Here is an 18,582-nt window from a genome sequence, read left to right on the forward strand (position 1 = left end):
ATAAAACATTGGAAACAATATAATCTAAGAATTATTGCAAGTGCATAACAAGATACAGTAAAAGATACGTTTGAATCAAAACACATTTCTTGTATATCTAAAAATGTCCCACTGTTTGAATTGAGTCCCTGTTTCTGTCCTTGTATGTCTAGATCTGTAGAGAATGGAATAAAATAAAACCTATGACTTCATACAAAATTGGTACAGTATGCATTAAATTTGCTGCAACATTCCTGCTGTCAAAATGATGTCCTGTATAAATTTGGGATATAATGAAATAAACTCTGAATTGTGTTGACTCATCTGGTTTGGTCATATTTATTTATCTCACTGTGTCATGCTTCAAAATGTTTTCACTTGTCTACTTCATCTATCAAAAATGTGCAGGTTTATTCATTGGATACAGACTCGTTGGGAACATGCAGATATAAAATAACGAAGTTTGAAAATATATCACCCATGATTTATTGGGAGTGTGTCTGAGTTATTTCATTTGCTTGGCATAAGGGTCATTTTACATCAATGAACTAGGTCAGTAGCACTTGTCTGATAGCTACATTTCTACATGCATAGATTTCCTTAATAGAATGTAATCTCTCCCATAATACCAATTTTGCAGAATGCTGATCATTTGGCCCTTATGCTATTCTTTCATTCTCCACTCAGAACATATATCAGATTCTGAAACAGGACAGAGATGTATTTATCAGTGTCTTAAATAATAATTTAAGTGGATAAGTACTATATTTCTACTGAATTTATAAATATTCAAGCAGTATAAAGGCAATGTGCTAGAGGAATTTGAGTTAGTTTGGCTGGATAAAATCATGTCCAATGCTGTTTCTTGTAAGAACAGATTGCTTGTGTGAGTCCCACTGGTTTTCAAAATAGTTTTTTATTGTTATTTTTTAGGAACACTTGATGATGATGATATGCCCCATGGGTTTTGTATAGTCACATATTCTTCCACAGACAGATTTGAAGGGAACTTTGTGCATGGAGAAAAGAATGGTCATGGAAAATTCTTCTTCTTTGATGGAAGGTAGACATCACAGTGTTTATGAGTTCTTTTACTGGATTCTGAATTCATATTTAGCCATAGTGTTTTAGACACAAATATATGATGTACCAAAATTAGTGGGTAGGCATAACATATTGAACTAGTACCTATGATTTCTAAACCACAGTGTTTGGAAACATAAAACATGTTGATCTATGAAATAAATAAATCAACATTATGACTTAGGATGTTATAGATAGTCCTTGACTTACAACCATTCATTTAGTGACTGTTCAACATTACAACAGCACTGAAAAATCTGTGCAAAGTACAACAGGTACTTACAACCATTGCAACATCTGGATGGTCAGATGATTGACGTTCAGGTGATTGGCAATTGGTATATATTTATGAGGGTTGCATCATCCCATTTGCAACCTGTCCGACCAGCTTCCAACAAGCGAAGTCAATGAGTGAAGCCAAATTTGCTTAATGACCCTGTGATTCACTTAACTGCAGTGATTCACTTAACAATCGTAAAAAATTGGGCATAAAATTGGACATAACTCACTTAACGATTGCTTTGCTTAACATTGAAAATTCTGGTCCAAATTGTGGTCTTGAATCAAGAACTACCTGACTATTTATTTGCTGGGTTTACTTTAAAAAAAAATACAATCAAGTACAATGACATGTTACAAGCTCCATTGGCTTTATACTGTTATTTATTTATTTTAAAGATTAATGTTCTTTTAAAAAACTATAGGATAATACTTTATAATGGTGGGATAATAATTGATAAAGCGAAGTAACAAATTACTTGTGCTGTAGAACTTATGATTGGTCCTGCGTTCTTTGACTTCTGTTCTATAATATATGGAACAAAAATAATTATTAAGTTCTTACCAAAAATAAGTAAGTTATAAATAGTAGACATGTTCTTGATCTTCTCTAAGTTCTTTAGTTCATGTTCTTTTCTGTGAAATCATTGTGATGCCTTTATGGCGTGTACACGATTTGAAGCCACAAATATCATTGTCTCTTTAAGCTCCTTAACCCAAAGTGCTGAAAATGGAACTAGAACTCACTTTCCTCTTTGCCACAACTTTGCAATAATTTGACCATTTCTTTAAATGGAAAAGAGCAATAGCTATATCATAAGGTTACAATGTATGAGACATATTACAAAGTATCACTCTTCACTATATAAAGTTTATCAGAAAAACAAGGCAGGTTTTTAAAAACCTTCTTTAAATAAACTAAAGCTGTGATTTTCATCACAAAAAAAAAAACAGAAATAAATTGATCATAAAAAAATCTTGGATGTGAATAGTCTGTCCGATAGGACAGGTTTTCAAATTATACTGAAAGGAAGCCAAAGAAGAAAGAAAGAAAGAAAAATCTCTAAAGGAGTAATATCGCAGAACTGTGGTACAAGCACTAAGTAGTCCATCTTTCTTGAGGTCACTCACTTTGTTACCCATCTCAAGTACAAACAGCAAGGTCTTTAAAGCAGATATGAAGAACTTCTGTTTACAAGGAGGACACATTTAGGTAAACAGATCTTAAACAAATTAGGAAGGGTCTTAATTTTTTTCTCTGTAGAAGAGATAAAATAACAATCATTTCCACACTATCCTTTTTTTCTTTGCTAGCACTCTAGAAGGCTTTTATGTTGATGATAGCCTGCAAGGCCAGGGAATATACACCTATGAGGATGGAGGCGCACTTCATGGGACTTACATTGATGGTGAACTGAATGGGCCAGCTCAGGAATATGATGCTGATGGACGATTGGTCTTCAAAGGGCAATACAAAGATAATATTCGGCATGGATTTGGTTGGATTTACTATTCAGTAAGTTGGATTATTTTCTCATATATTTCAGCATGTAACATTAACAGTTATACCAAGGAATCTGCAGGGTTCAAGGGAGAGCTTCACATCAACACAGTGCAGGCTTCATCTCTTTAGTACATATACAGTATGTGATCTAAAATGCATTACAAAAGTGGCAGAAATTGTTACACAGCAATACAATGCTGTTTTCGTTATTTTGTTCACTTCTTCACAGCTAAATGGAGATAGCTTGTTACAGTTTGGATGTAAATGAATATCTTATTTTATTACAGTTGTGTACAGTATTGCCAAATCTGGACTGACTAATGGAAGTTTACAGCATAATATAAATTATACAAGTATACATGTATACTATAAGTATATAAATAAAACAAGAAAGAAGATCAAAAAATAAGAAAAATAAATGAGCATAGTTGAATACAGATGTTCATAGCAATACAAAGTTTAAATGCAGAAAAGTTCCACCTTAGCCGCTTTATAGAGTGGCTCCAGGTTGTGTTGCAAGTAACACAACATAAACTGTTTGCTGCCATGTGTCAATTTTGTGCACATGAACAAATGCATGAACTATCTGGTGTGGCTTGGATAAAGGTTTTAATAAATACTTTTGAGACAATCTTAACCAATTTTGATATAGAATAATTACAGCAGAATTGCTATTGTTTTCATGAATGAATGAATGGCTCTATTCAGGATGCTCAAGCTAGTGACACTTTGCTATGGAGACATCCCTCCACTGGTAACAAAATGTTCTCAGTTATGTAACTTGAAGAACAAAGCATGCTATTGGATTCCTATAGATAGCATGCTTTTCCTCTCTTCCCTCAAAATAGATTTGAAGGCAGTGTTAAGCTATGGAAGAAGACTGAATAATAGCCCTTTGCACTCAGTTCTGAATTGTCCCTAGGAAAGTAAGAAAAAAATGTATCTTGCTTTGCAGCCATAACTAGCAAAGAATCATATTACTAAAGTATTTTATATGCAATATTCTTCACTATGATACCCTTTAAAGCAGGCATGTCAAACTGCCAGCCTACGGGCCAGATGCATCATGGCAAAACTGCACCCACGCCAATGTCGGCAATGGGGAAAAAGTCACGATATGTCGCATGACGTCACATGACATCGCGAGTTTGACATGCTTTAAATCTAGTGAGGACTACAGTTCTTCAATTTACTTGTCAACACGGGAATAGCGGTTGCATGATATCTGAAGATTGCCAACTTGGAAAAAGCTGAATGAATGTTTAGCAAAATTAATGAACTCAAATGCAGCATAATCCTTTCTCCAAGTTATGCTAGCTGAGAAGCACAGGATGAAGCACATAATATTTCTGCCTATGGAAAGAACTTTCTGTCTTCTGAAAGTTGACAGAACTATTTTTTAATACTTTATTGAAAGATTTTAAAATTATGAGCTATCAAAACTTTCTTTTGAAAACCCAAATAAACCCACCAGCAGAATTGTTCTGTTGGTTAAGATATAGAGCTCAAAATAGAGAATAAAGAAAGATAGAGAAAAACTGGGAAAAGGGAAGAGCTGAGTTACATTGCATTCAAATGACAAAAATGCTAATAAAGGCTAGTCATGGTGTTAGATCTGTTTTAATTGACAACATATGAAACCCAATGAGAGCAAAAATATAGTCCTTTGTATTTTAACCCACCCTTTCAGTCATAATCTCCCTGAAATTTGGATACAGCATATTTTCCAAACTCAGTGGTGACTTAGCTTTGTTAGAATGTGTTAGGGTTGAGCTGTTGGTTTGGAAGCAGAACACAGTAAAAATGATTATTTTGTAATTTATTTTGTAAATGGAACCTGTCACTCAAATAATTTTCCATTAGAGGTAGACAGTGTGTGAATCCCTTGTGAGAAGGCTTTCTTTTTCCTTAGGTTCTACCTTTTAAATTTTAAATGTGTACAGTATGCTTTTAACTAAATACCTTCATCTTTACAGACCCAGCATTTAACATTAATAGGACTGAAATAGTGAGTGGAGAGGTGCAAAAGTCAGAGTAAATGAAATAATAGGAAATGAAAGAATAAAGTTCTAACTGGCACTTTTATTGTCCAGATCAGAGTTTTTCACATTTTGTTCCCTGGAAGTCTAAGATTCTGTGAGAGGACAATTTTTAAAAAATCAGTCAAACAAAGTCAGTTGTCTAACCCCAGAGTTTTGCCTTTCCATCAGGGTACTGGGAATTTAATTTAACTTTTTAACTTTGGGTTGAAAAAGTTTGAGAACCCCTCATCTCAATATTGAGACTAAAGATTTTGGTTAATAATAATCTTCATTAAATTAAAAAAAATAGCACACAACATTTCCCCTTAATTTTTGGAAATGCCTTTGTTGTTCTTTTTCAGGATGGTGGGTTTCTGGCTGGAGAAGTTAATGAAGAAGGAGAGATGACTGGAGAAAAGCTGGCCTATGTGTACCCTGATGGAAAGACGGCATATTATGGACACTTCATAGATGGTGAAATGATAGAAGCAAGACTGGCAAAGGTTATACTGGCAGAGGAAGAAAAACTACAATTTGATATTGTGCCAGGCAGTAAGTTGTCACTAATGTACTATATTATATCTCATAATGTGTGAATGTCTAGGTCCTCTTAAAGATTTGACTACTTTATTAAAGTACTGTATTTACAATATATATTGCCTTTAGGACCAAATTCTTCCAATAGCTAATTCTATGTGTTTTACCAAATAATGTAGCAATGTGAACCTATATTTGATGTTAATAGTTAGGTTGGCTTTTTATATTTTGAATACAGATCCCCATTTACAACAGCTGAATATACAAAGGAAAGGAAAGATTCTCAGAACCATATATAATTACTGTTCCTCTGTGTTTCTTTTTTCAGTCAAGTGGATGAATTTAATTTTACATGGACAGCAGACAAAATAAATATAAATATTGTAATCTATAGTCTCATTTCAGGTCAAGAAATACAACAATATTTGTCACCCCTTTTTAATTTCCAGTTGCTCTTCTAAACATTGTCTATTTTCTGAGGCCTACCAAGCACTATGTCGACTTCCTATCTAGCAGCCCTTTCTTGAGCCCTTTCTGAGAGTACTGTTGTTGAATTCCAGATTATAAACTCCTTTGCTCTAATTCTGTGTGTTTAGTGCATAGTAGCTGGAAGGAACAGAGCAAAAAATAATGAAAAAAAAAGAGAAAAATCATGTGCTTTTAGAGGCAGTGAATATTGCTACTATCAAGGGGTTACTTCAAGTCAGTTTATAATAATAATAATAAAGTTGGAAGGGACTTTGGAGGTCATCTAGTCCAACCCCCTGCTCAGGCAGGAAACCCTATAGCACAGTAATGGCGAACCTTTTAGAGACCGAGTGCCCATACTGCAACCCCAAACCACTTATGCATCGTCGGATGCTGGGTGGGTGTGGCCCATTGGGTGGGTGTGACCCATTGGCTGGGCGTGCCCATTGGGTGGGCGTGGCTGCGGTGGTAACGGCAGACTGGGTGGGACTAAAAAGTTCAATCAATCAATTCCAACTTTGCAAGAAGAGAAGTTGAAATTGACTGATTGATTGAACCTTTTTTTTTTTTTGCACACGGTGGCGGAGGCCTAAAGCGAAAAGGTTTTATAAAACCCAGCTGAAGGCCTAGGACTGGGGCGATGGCACGCGTGCCCACAGAGACGGTTCTGAGTGCCGCCTCTGGCACCCGTGCCATAGGTTCGCCACCACTGCTATAGCATTTCAGACAAATGGCCGTCCAGTCTTTTCTTAAAAACGTCCAGTGTTGGAGCATTCACAGCTTCTGGAGGCAGGTTGTTTAATTGTTCTAACTGTCAGAAAATTTCTCCTTAGTTCTAGGTTGCTCCTTGTCCTGCCTTCGGGTGCTTTGGAGAATAGCTTGACTCCCTCTTCTTTGTGGCAACCCCTAGATATGGAACACTGCTATCATGTCACCCCTCGTCCTTCTCTTCATTAAACCAGACATACCCAATTCCAGCAACCATTCCTTATATGTTTTAGCCTCCAGTTCCCTGATCATCTTTGTTGCTTTTCTCTGTACTCTTTCTAGAGTCTCAACATCTTTTTTACATCATGGTGACCAAAACTGGATGCAGTATTCCAAGTGTGGCCTTACCAAGGCATTGTAAAGTGGTATTAACACTTCATGTGATTTTGATTCTACCCCTCTGTTAATGCAGCCTAGCACTGTGTTGGCTTTTTTGGCAGCTGCAGCACACTGCTGGCTCATATTTAAGTGATTGTCCACTAGGACTCCAAGATCCCTCTCACAGTTGCTACTGTTGAGCAAGGTACCACCTATATACTATACCTGTGCATTTGGTTTTTCTTACCTAAATGTAGAACCTTTCTTTTTCCACCATTGAATTTCATTTTGTTAGATAGTGCCCATTGTTTATGCCTCATCTAAAGCTATTTGATGTTTTTTTTCAAGGACCCCAGTTATATAAACAGGCTAAAATAGTGAGATGGTGGCATATATATTTAATAAAGAAAAACATGAAGAAACATAATTTGTTTTTTGAAAAGAATTAGATGTAATATGGTGGCTGCTGCTTACTCCTTTGGAACAAAATTTAGATTATGATTTACTGTATGCTTTGACAGTAGGTATATTGCAACTCTCTAAAGTGATGGCATTCAGGAACAGATCCATTTTTAGAATTTGGTTACCAAGGAAAATATTTTCTAATAAATTTTAGACACTTAATATTTTTAGCATTTGTATGATATATAATTTTTAAGTTTTTAAGGGGCATGCAAAAATACTATTTAAGACTAAAGCACACTTAAAAAGTGATCCATTTGTATACCTAGTATATGCAAATAGACCTCATTCAGAATTGATTTGCAATTAGTCAAGAAGCATTATTTTTGGGTGAAGCTAAACTACTTACAGTTGGGAAGAAAATCGAAATGTATGTACAAAATTCTATATTAATTGATCGTAAAATAGTGGTATTTTTTAAAATATTAAATTTGCTTAACACAGTGGGTACATTTTTATCCTATATATTTATTATAGGCCCAGTTTACAGTTTTGATAAATCTACTTCATCCTGCATTTCTACAAGTCCACTTCTTCCTGACCGTTATGAATCAGAGAGGTAGAATGTTTTGTTATAGTTTTGTCTTTCCGTGCAAATAGTTGCAAATAATATTTCACTAGATTACACACGACTATACCGTCCATTTACTTCATTTCCAAGCCCAAATTTTAATCCTTTATGATCACATTGAGATTACCACATTTGATATTAGTCTAGTCATATCCTTTTCAAACTGTGCATTGAGCCACACAAGTCTACCCCAGTGAATTCACAATAGTGCTATGGGATCATAAACTCCTGGCTTGAAGTAGTTCACAGTTTTGCATAGGAGCACCATGAAAAAATTACCAAGATACTCAGAATGTTATAAACTGAGAAACTGGGAATCTCTTGTCTAGTCTGTTTTTCCACAAGATGGTTTTGGCTCCAGTCTGTCTACTGCTTTGAGTATATTGTCTTTGTGTGTGTACGCGTACACATACACACATACACAGGTGAATTAAAATCAGGATGGCAGACATGAACACACAATCAAGCCCGGTCGCTTTTTACATGTATGCAACACATATTAAAATGGGTGGAACTTTGATCTTACAGTCATAACTATCATTTGTTTTTCTGATTACCCCCACAGAGTTCCCTTACAGCATAATTTCATATGATGATACTCAGAAATATGTGTTGTATATTAAACAGGACTAATTCCAAGGCTGATTTCAAAGGATTGCAGTTGTGAATAACATAAAAAAGGTTATTTAAACCTTTTTGAAATAAATTGTATATTGGGACTCATTTTTAATTATCCTCAGATATCCAGAATTTAGGATAATATGAAATGTGTAATTTTAATCTTTCTAAAACATGATACGAATGCCTAGCCTTTTCCCTTAAAAGACTTTAAATTATTTGTTTCTTCTGACATATTCCAAACTTAACACTTAGCAATATGAGCTTCGCTTCTAGATTCTCATGTACGCTCTAATAGGATCTGTCCTAGAAACCTTAATGCACATGTATGAAGTTGTAGATCAGATACTATTTTTATTCATTGCTTTAATTTAGGGTCTATGTTGATGCGTCTCTTATTTCCAATGCTGGAGAAGGTTTGTTTACTAAAATAGCTGCTGAAGCTGGCACAGTTTTATCTTTTTACAATGGCACACGAATTACACATCAAGAGGTAAAATACAAAGCAATCTTTTCACTGCTTTTGAAACAATTTCCACATTGCTTATTAATATTTCAGTAGTATTTTCATGGTAGCAATGTTTCATTAAATAGAAAGGTGGAGTGTAGGTTTATGCTGTTTGTATTAATAACTGTTGTGCTAATTCACACCTGTTATTTCAGATGTATAAAGATCTCCTAATACAGTGGTTCTCAACCTGTGGGTCGGGACCCCATTTGGGGTCGATCGACCATTTCACGGGGGTCGCTAAGCAAGGCTGTCCGCCATTTTTTTTGTCCGCCATTTTTTTCCCCTTTTCCGGCAGGTGCCTTACCTCCCTTGGGCTGGGCCAGCTGGTGGTCAGCCTGCTCCGTCTCTGCCGCTTGCCAGCTACGCCTCGGCCGGCGCAGGGGGCGGAACCACGCATGTGTGGTGCTCCCGGGCAGGGAAAGTCCTCGACTTACGACCGGTTGGGTAGTCCTTGACTTACGACCGGTTTAGTCCTCGACTTACGACCGGTTTAGTCCTCGACTTACGACCGGTTTACTCCTCGACTTACGACCGGTTGGGTTCGCGGCATTAAAAAGGTTGAGAACCACTGTCCTAATAGCTATACAGGTATCTTCGACTTACAACCACAAATGAGCCCAAAATTTATGGTGCTAAGTAAGACATTTGTTAAGCGAGTTTAGCCCCATTTTATGACTTTTCTTGTCACATTTCTTAACTGAATCACTGCAGTTATTAAATTGGGCACACAGTTGTTAAGTGAATCTGGTTTCCCCTCTGACTTTGTTTGTCAGAAGGTTGCAAAAGATGATCACATCACCCCACAACACTACAACCGTCATAAATGTGAGTCAGTTGTCAAGCATCCGAACATAAATCATGTGACCATGGGGATGATACCCTGCTCATACGTGTGAAAAATGGTCCTAGGTCACTTTTTTCAGTGCCATTTTAACTTCAAACAGTCACTAAAGGAACTGTTGTAAGTCGAGGACTACCTGTACTGCATTTATTCTTGGCAATAATAAATGCCATATCCTTCTTCATTTTGTAATATAATTTTGTTAAATATTAAGAGTAAATTTGTATGTTCTGTAGTGACGAAAAATTTACGCTAGACTGTTTTTGGAGAGAGAAAGAGATAGATTGAGTCAACACTGAATTGAGAGCGCACGCACACGCACACACACACACACACACATGCAGAAAGTCAGCTTTTGTGTAAAATTAATGAAGGAGAAATGTGAAAAATGTGTACCCAGGGTTGCAAGTATAAAACTTTTCTTGAATAGTTATATTGGAGTGGAATATCCTTTTTTCTCTCTTAGCTCTTACCTTATATGGTACATTTGCCAAACAGTTTATATATCTGGTTCTTTCTAACTCAAAAAAAATGCATGTTATCTAATAATAATAATTATGATAAAGTTGGAAGGGACCTTGGAGGTCATCTAGTCCAACCCCTGCTCAGGCAGGAAACCCTATACCATTTCGGACAAATGGCTGTCCAGTTTCTTCTTAAAAACTTCCAGTGTTGGCACATTCACTCCTTCTGGAGGCAGGTTGTTCCACTGGTTAATTGTTCTAACTGTCAGGAAGTTTCTCCTTAGTTCTAGGTTGCTTCTCTCTTTGGTTAGTTTTTTGACTTGATAAAAATAAATATTTGTCATAGCAATATTATTTTCAATGCCAGGTGGACAGCAGGGACTGGTCTTTGAATGGAAATACGATATCCCTTGATGATGAAACAGTCATAGATGTACCAGAACCTTACAGCCATGTAACCAAATACTGTGCCTCTTTGGGGCACAAGGCAAACCACTCATTCACTCCAAATTCTGTTTATGACTCGTAAGTATTTAACTTCTGCTTGTGACTTGAACTATTACAATTATACACAGTAATGCACTGATTTTGTGACTGTATGTGTGTGCATGTGTACGTGTAAGGACAAACACTAAATCATATACATGACAAATTGCCTCAGTTAAAAATGGAACTAAGGAAAACATTTCTGGGAAAAAAGTGCCAGCTTGATATAATAGACACCTTTAAATGAAACACAAGCATTAATCCTGGCCCTCTATTAGTTTTACATATTATTTTTATATGGTTGATATCTCAAAAATATTATGGGTATTCTAGCATTGCAAATGTGTTGTTATATAGCACAACACACAAAGAAATTTATGCTAAACTCAAATAAGTTAATTGCACTTGAACTGAGTTACTTGTATCTGAGGGAGTTTGCAACTTTTGCAGCTCTTGAATAAAAGTTTCCATTGGAATGGGGTAGACTTTTAAAAACAAGGTATAATTAGCCATAGAAATCTTATTTTAAATAAAACCCAAAAATCTACGCTAGAGTAAGTATTTTTATTGTATTTAGTTACTTATTTGTATCCTTCCTTTATTATTTTTACACATAACTTGAAGTGGTGAACATATCCAACACGCCTTCCTCCTATTTTCCCCACAATAAGATTTAGTCCTATTTCTTGTGGGTAAGAATAAAAGATCTTAAAGTAAATGTAATACCATAGTGATTATTGTTTCACATGTAGAAATTAATAACTTGCATTTTTCATCTTGTTTTACTGAATCTGTATGCCTGCTTATTGTCTAGGTTTGTTCACCCTCGCTTTGGACTGATTAAATGTATTCGCACAATTCAAGCAGTGGAGAAGGATGAAGAACTAACAGTGGCTTATGGCTATGATGACAGTTCCACTGGACAAAACGGGCCAGAAGCACCAGAGTGGTATCTGGCAGAACTAAGAGCCTTCCAAGCTTCCTTGAAAAAATGAAATGCAAGCAGTTTCCCTGTTCAGTACATTGAATCTATGCACTATCTTTGATGCTGGAATCGGGAGAGCCAGTGGTTGATCATGCTGTGATTCTTCAATACTTTCCCCTCTATTAGAAAGAGTGGGAGCCTTTTTTGTTTTTGTTCCTTGCAGACTAATATCTTTTAGCCACTCCTTTAAAATAATCTTTACATTTTAGCTAATAGTGCTAAATGAATTATTTAATATGCTACCCAAGGAAGTGTGGCTTTTTTTTTTTTTGGCAACTACTGTAATCTGCATCAGCAACTGTCAAAATATAGAAAGAGAGCATTTTTAAAACCAAGTTTTTATCTGTACCTTGGTTTCTCTGATTCTGTGCAACTACATTTTGTATTTGCCATATTGTGATGATAATAGAATTGTGCTAAGTTTAGTGTTCTAGAAAAGCAGTATAATTTCAGAATACTGCTTTAGGGCCTTTTCTGTTTTGGTGCACAACAGACCTCTCTTTACATTATCTTCTTGAAGTCAGCACAAAAGTTTAAATTAATTGTTACGTATCGGTTTTTTAAGGCTCTGAGGATAAAATAAATGTGCCTGAAAGACCAGAGCTGCTATAATTTTAATCATGATAATCACATTTGAGTGAATTCTACTTGTGCATATGAGCTTTTTCTACTGCTTGTTTTTGGTTTCTTACACTGGAGAGCATAATGTCAGTTCGTATAGAACAAATGAATCAAGGATATACCAAGAAATTCCTTGTTTGCTAAATTTATCTGTCTTTTTCTTGCCTTTAATTGGTAACTTGCAGAATCCTGGGAGCTACCGATACTCATCAAAGACAGATTTCTGTAGAGCTAGGAAAGTAGCTAGAGAAATCCGACATTGCAAACCTTTTTTTAAAAAAAAAACCTGCAGAGTAATTCAGAGAGTTAAATGGAAAACTAATTTTTTTTACTATCAAGCGAATTATACTTACGATTGTCAAATAGTTTTATGGGCATCATGAAAGCACATTTTACTAATCCTAACTAACATTTAATAATATTGTGACAAAAATAGTAAACTTTCAGGGGTCTGGAAGCCAGTTACTGGCATTTCTTAAACAGATTTTCAAATATGTGCAATATATACTTGCAGAATATTTGCTCTGTATTATACAAGTAGAAATGCCTATTTGCAATGTGCTTATTTATTTTAAAATAAATACCACTGAACTCAGTGGGACCTTCGTTAAATGTGGAGGGTTGCATTGCTAGTTTCTTATGCAGAAAAAGGACTTTGAATATGATCCTTATCAACAGACTGGTGATTCTGTTGATGAAACTGATTTGCTTATTTCACTGTTTTAAATATGTAATACTGTAGTCCCTAATTACAGTCTTTATACCATGCACATTTTAATTTTTAGCTTAAAAAGAGCCATTTTATTGCCAAAATAGTTTATGTAATTTATGTATCAATTTTGAACTATTGTTCAGATTATAAATTAGCGTAACAGTAATAAACTACTATTTTATTGTAAGTAACAAAGCTAGAACCTACATACTGCAATTTCATAAGGATTTAAATCTAGGATACTGCATAGAGTAGAAGACAAATAGAAACTGGTCATGTAAAAATGTAAAGAAAAAGGTTCCTAAACATTTTATTTACCAAGGGAAAAATCTGTAACACCTGTATTTAAGCGCAGAGAGAAATATGGGTCATAAGATTTGGGTTGGCAGTAGAAATAGATTTGTTATTTGATTTAGGATGCATCTCTTCCTTTATCCCACATACCATTACATCGATGAGGTGGCATTGTCCTAAAGAGACTCAGTGCATACTCACGCTTCTTGGACTCTTGGCTCCTGCCTGTGGCAGCTCTGACTAGTAGGCCCTTTGCACACTTTGGGTGCTGACAGTCATTCGTGCTTTTGTGACCTCCTCTTATCTGGATTACTCTACATGGGACTCCCTTTGAAGAGCACTTGGAAACTTCAACTGGTGGAGCATGCAGCTGCACAAGTGGTAAATGGTATCTGATATTGGACACATATAACACCATTGCTTCGTGAGCTGTGTTAGTTGTCAGTGTGTTTCCAGATGCAATTCAAGAATGCTAAATTTAGAGTTTATTATTAAGAATTCAGTCCTTTATATGTTTATCTGAAGGGAAGTTTTACTAACTTTTTTTTTTTACAAAACTGCATTTCATTTCTACATCAAGAGAATAATGGACATTTTAAATGGACATTGATAACATCACCTTGATATCCACAGAGTTCAGTCTGCAGCAAAGACTTCTTTATTGTTCCATAACATTGTTTCATATCCTAAAAGCAATCTTATAATACTGATGAAGCCAAGCAATTAACCCAGAAAGTGCATGCCCAACATTTGCCATCCATAGACGATTTAAAATTGGCACAAGACAGCAACTATTGGGGATTGTTGACAAATATAGTTACTGTCCATGAATTGAGAAGTATTTGAAAACTGATTCATGGGATCACTACCTTCATGAATGATAACATGTAGACATTGTTTTGTCATGCTTATGCTGTGTGCTTGCAAGGGGTGCAGAATCAAACCCAATCCTGACAAGCAATCACAATTACTGTATGCTGTGAACCTTTAAACTAAAAAGGATGGTAGTGAAATGGATTTGTCATTTTTAAAACACTTTGTGGTTAACACTTTTGGAATACATTAAAATGGTTTCACTTTTTATTTTAGATATTTGCCATTGTACATTATATTCTAATTTAGATTTCAACATGTTCATTATATTCTAATTCACATAGTCCCTGCAGTGATTTATAGTGATCAAAATTATTTAGTGTATACTCCTCTATCTACTACTACTACTGAGTTCAACAGAAGTTATTTGCAGTTGAATTTTCCCAAACCTGTAGCCATTTTCATTTGTTCAAAATGCCCAGCTTAGCTAGTGATGCTAACTAGAAATCCTAGGTACTAAGTATCAAAAATAAGGAAGCCAACAGATGGTAAATCTGATGCATTGTGAGCTTATTTGCATAAAATTTGCATCTATTGAAGTAAAGGTACCCTATCTTCATTCAGTTTTAATGGGGGAACTACCATTTTTTAAAGTTTCAAACTATACAATTATATCCAGAACACTTGCATATTCAATATTGAAATACTTACCTTTCATCTAGAAACAAACTCCTGCTTTACATAATTGTCACAGGGAAGTCTCATCAGTTCAGAGGGACTCCATATTTTAACTGAATATTTAATAAAATGGGCATATGTTTCAATTAAAAATCTGACTGATAAAGGAGAATATTTGTAGCTTAGGGTTGAAATGAGGGGTCCTTGGTAATCTCTGAACATCGTTTTCTTGAAGATGTTTCATTACCCAAACTAGGTAACATCATCAGTGCACATCAGCTCACCAATAATAAAGTTACCTAGTTTGGGTAATGAAATGTCTGCAAGAAAACAACCGAACTCAGAGAGCACCAAACACCCCTCAAAAACCTGATTAGATTTTTTTTTTAATTTGCATTCTCTCTACTGCTTTTTTTTTTCTCTTTGAACTTTCTGTGGAACTTCTCTATTGTAACTTATGTAAGCTTCTTGCAGAAATCTACTTCCTTGAGTTAGAAAAAAATCTTAGCCTAGTGGAATGATTTGTTTTGTGTTGGGTTAGGTCTGTGTATTTACAAAACTTTCAATAATATATTAAATATTACTCAGTGACCTAAAACAACTACTTTATTAAGGTGAAGAGCCTTAATTACATCCATAGGTATTACTTATGATTTCTAGGTAAAAGAAAAAATAATTGTACTTTATTTATAGACTTTGTTTACTATACACTGAACACACTGAACACATTGTGAAAGAAAACATAAAAATGTCTCTGAGGGAAAATTGCTTTATCCTGCATTGTGAAAATAAAGTATTATATGAATTGTTGTGACACAATTTTTTCCCATTTCTTACATTATCTATGATAGTAAGTGTTAAATTGATAACTTGGTTTACATCTGGCCAAACGTGGACATTGATGGAAAGCAAAAAAAAAGGGCAGATTTTTCATGGCGTTTTAATCTCCATTTCAATATGTATCTTATTGTATTATTTTGTATTAGTTTTCTGCCCTTTATCAATATTTTAAAATTTAGTTGTGTGTTATTAAACATTATTTTGAGCAAAATAATTCAAGAATACATACAGAGAATCTTCAATTTCTGGACCAACCCAAGAAGAATTATTAATTTAGTGCAGTTACAATATAAGATGTATCTCTATGAAAATATTTATCTTGACCTACATAGTGGGGGAAATAGATGATAAGTTAACTATGATGCTGAAAAAGTAGACTCAAATGCATTCATGCTATGGTGAATGTATATGATTATAGTGCAATATAATTGCAATATCAATTTATCATGACCCTTCTTTGTCTAATCCCTTAGATTTTCCTTTCAACATTAAAACATGTCTTTTTTAATGGAATTTAATTTATGAGATTTATTATGATAGGCAACCAGATGCTTTTCTTTCTATCTTCAGACAAACTGTTTAAGCCTAGCTTTACAAGGTTAGAATCAAATTTTGGTTAATTCCATAGTGGGAAAAGTGATAATTAGATAGATGCTAAATATTGCAGAATTTATAAATTAAAATACATTTCTGTCACCCAAATCTGGCTGATATAAAAAATATGTCAAGTTGTCTTCTGTGCTGCTAGTTGTGATCAACTGACCATTAAGTTCTGTTTTCTCCAAACGATGAGAACTTCAAACTTCCATGAGCCCTATATGTTTGCTGCTTTGGTTTCATTTCTTTAGGAGGTTAATCATGGAGTGTTTATTGGTGATGGATAATATGAGCATTTGTTTGCAAACATACAGTCTAAGCAGCGGAAGTAGGGATACAGCATAAACAACAGACAGCTGAAATATCATTGGTCTCATAATTTAGTGAGATGAAGAGTGCTTATAGGATCCAAATCCAGCCCTTTTTGGGAAAGATTGAAGGCAATAGAAGAAGGGGACGACAGAGAATGAGGTGGCTGGATGGAGTCACTGAAGCAGTAGGCGTGAGCTTAAATGGACTCCAGAAGATGGTAGAGGATAGGAAGGCCTGGAGGAACGTTGTCCATGGGGTCGCAATGGGTCAGACATGACTTCGCAACAACAACAACAACTTAATTATCTAATCTCTGCCTGCATAGAGTTCTATCTCTGGAATCTCCAAACAATCAACAAAACTGTTGTTAAAATCAATCTTAATCATAAACTCTATCAAATGATATTAGAGACAGCACAAGTTCAGCAAAATCCCCCCCCCCTCAATACCTACATATAGTGAATCTTAGCATAGCTGACACTTGCACAGAGTTAGAAATTTACTCATCATGAATTCTTCAAATCATAGGGTTGGAAAGGTTATCCCCCCTGTCAGATCATCCCAAACAATGTTGCAGAAGATTCCCGGGGTGTGTGACATACTACTCAGGGAGCAGCTTTCTAGTCTTTTATCTTTTTTGATGGAAAAGATCTTCATATGCAGGTGAATTTAATATGATTGGAACCACTATATGGAGCAAGTGGTAGGGAGGCCAAGAACTCTTCCGGCCCCCCAATTTCTGAAAGGAATATCTTGCATACATTCAGGAGCAAACTGCAGAAGCAAAGGTGCTACTGTCCCTCCCCCCATCTCTTACCTCTGTTTCCAGTTTATATGCTATGGGAAACTAAAGCTAGTAAGCCAACAACAGGTTGTGGCCACAGACCGTGGTTAAGACTTAGCTTTAACTTCATCATGGTTCTATACCCATATTTGTACATTCTCAAAGAATAACCACATTGCACCCTGCATAGAGTAGTTGAGGATAGACCTTCCTCCATTTATAGCCATTTCCAGAAAGTGGCTCCTGCTGCTACCAGTCTCCAAGTTTCTTTTTCAGAACACAGATATACAGGTAGTCCTTGACTTACCACAATTAGTTTAGTGACTGTTCAAAGTTACAATGGCACTGAACAAAGTGATTCATGCCCCTTTCTTTACACTTATGACCACTGCAGCAGCCCCAGGGTCATGTGATCAAAATTCAGATGCTTGGCAACTGACTCATATTTATGACAGTCATAGTGTCCTGGGGTCATGTGATCCTCTTTTGAAACCTTCTCATAAGTGAAGTCAACGGGGAAGTCAGATTCACTTAACAACTGAGTTACTAACTGAACAACTGCAGTGATTCACTTAACAACCAGGGTAAGAAAGGTTGTAAAATGGGGCAAAACTCACTTAACAAATGTTAGCAACAGAAAGTTTGGAATCAATTGTGGTTGTAAGTTGAGGACTACCTGTATTTTCTCTACTCTTGATTCAAAGAAGAGCTCACACTGCCAGTTTCAATCTTCAGGGCTTTAGAACTCCCATAACAACTTTCTAAACAATTATTTCCCTCTCTATTGTGGAAGAACATATAAACGTATTCATCTTTACAAAGTAGAGGATGACGTGCAAATTACCTCTCATTTGTATTTCTGCACCTTTTTCTCCCTGCTTGTTATGTTTACACGGAACAGTACATTTCCAAAGGCCAATCTCCTGCACAGATGTTGCCTCAGGACAAGATTCTACATTTGAACTCTGACTGGAAACATTGCAGTACAAGCAATTTGCGCCAAATGAGAAAAAAGTATTTCTTGCTGAGTCATTTA

General features: G+C 35.6%; 1 protein-coding gene across 1 annotated transcript; it reads left to right on the top strand.

Annotated features, from left to right (window-relative positions):
- The first annotated feature begins 920 nt into the window (after positions 1 to 920).
- Positions 921 to 11,905, top strand: SETD7 (SET domain containing 7, histone lysine methyltransferase). Its single transcript, XM_015822290.1, has 7 exons — positions 921 to 1,042; positions 2,656 to 2,857; positions 5,229 to 5,418; positions 7,897 to 7,978; positions 8,984 to 9,101; positions 10,792 to 10,949; positions 11,725 to 11,905. Exons 1-7 carry the CDS (start codon positions 933 to 935, stop codon positions 11,903 to 11,905), a joined length of 1,041 nt encoding a protein of 346 aa, XP_015677776.1. The 5' UTR covers positions 921 to 932.
- The last annotated feature ends 6,677 nt before the right edge of the window (positions 11,906 to 18,582 follow it).

This window comes from Protobothrops mucrosquamatus, unplaced genomic scaffold (genome assembly GCF_001527695.2).
Source record: "Protobothrops mucrosquamatus isolate PMUCROS unplaced genomic scaffold, P.Mucros_1.0 scaffold1519, whole genome shotgun sequence".
NCBI lineage: Eukaryota > Metazoa > Chordata > Lepidosauria > Squamata > Viperidae > Protobothrops > Protobothrops mucrosquamatus.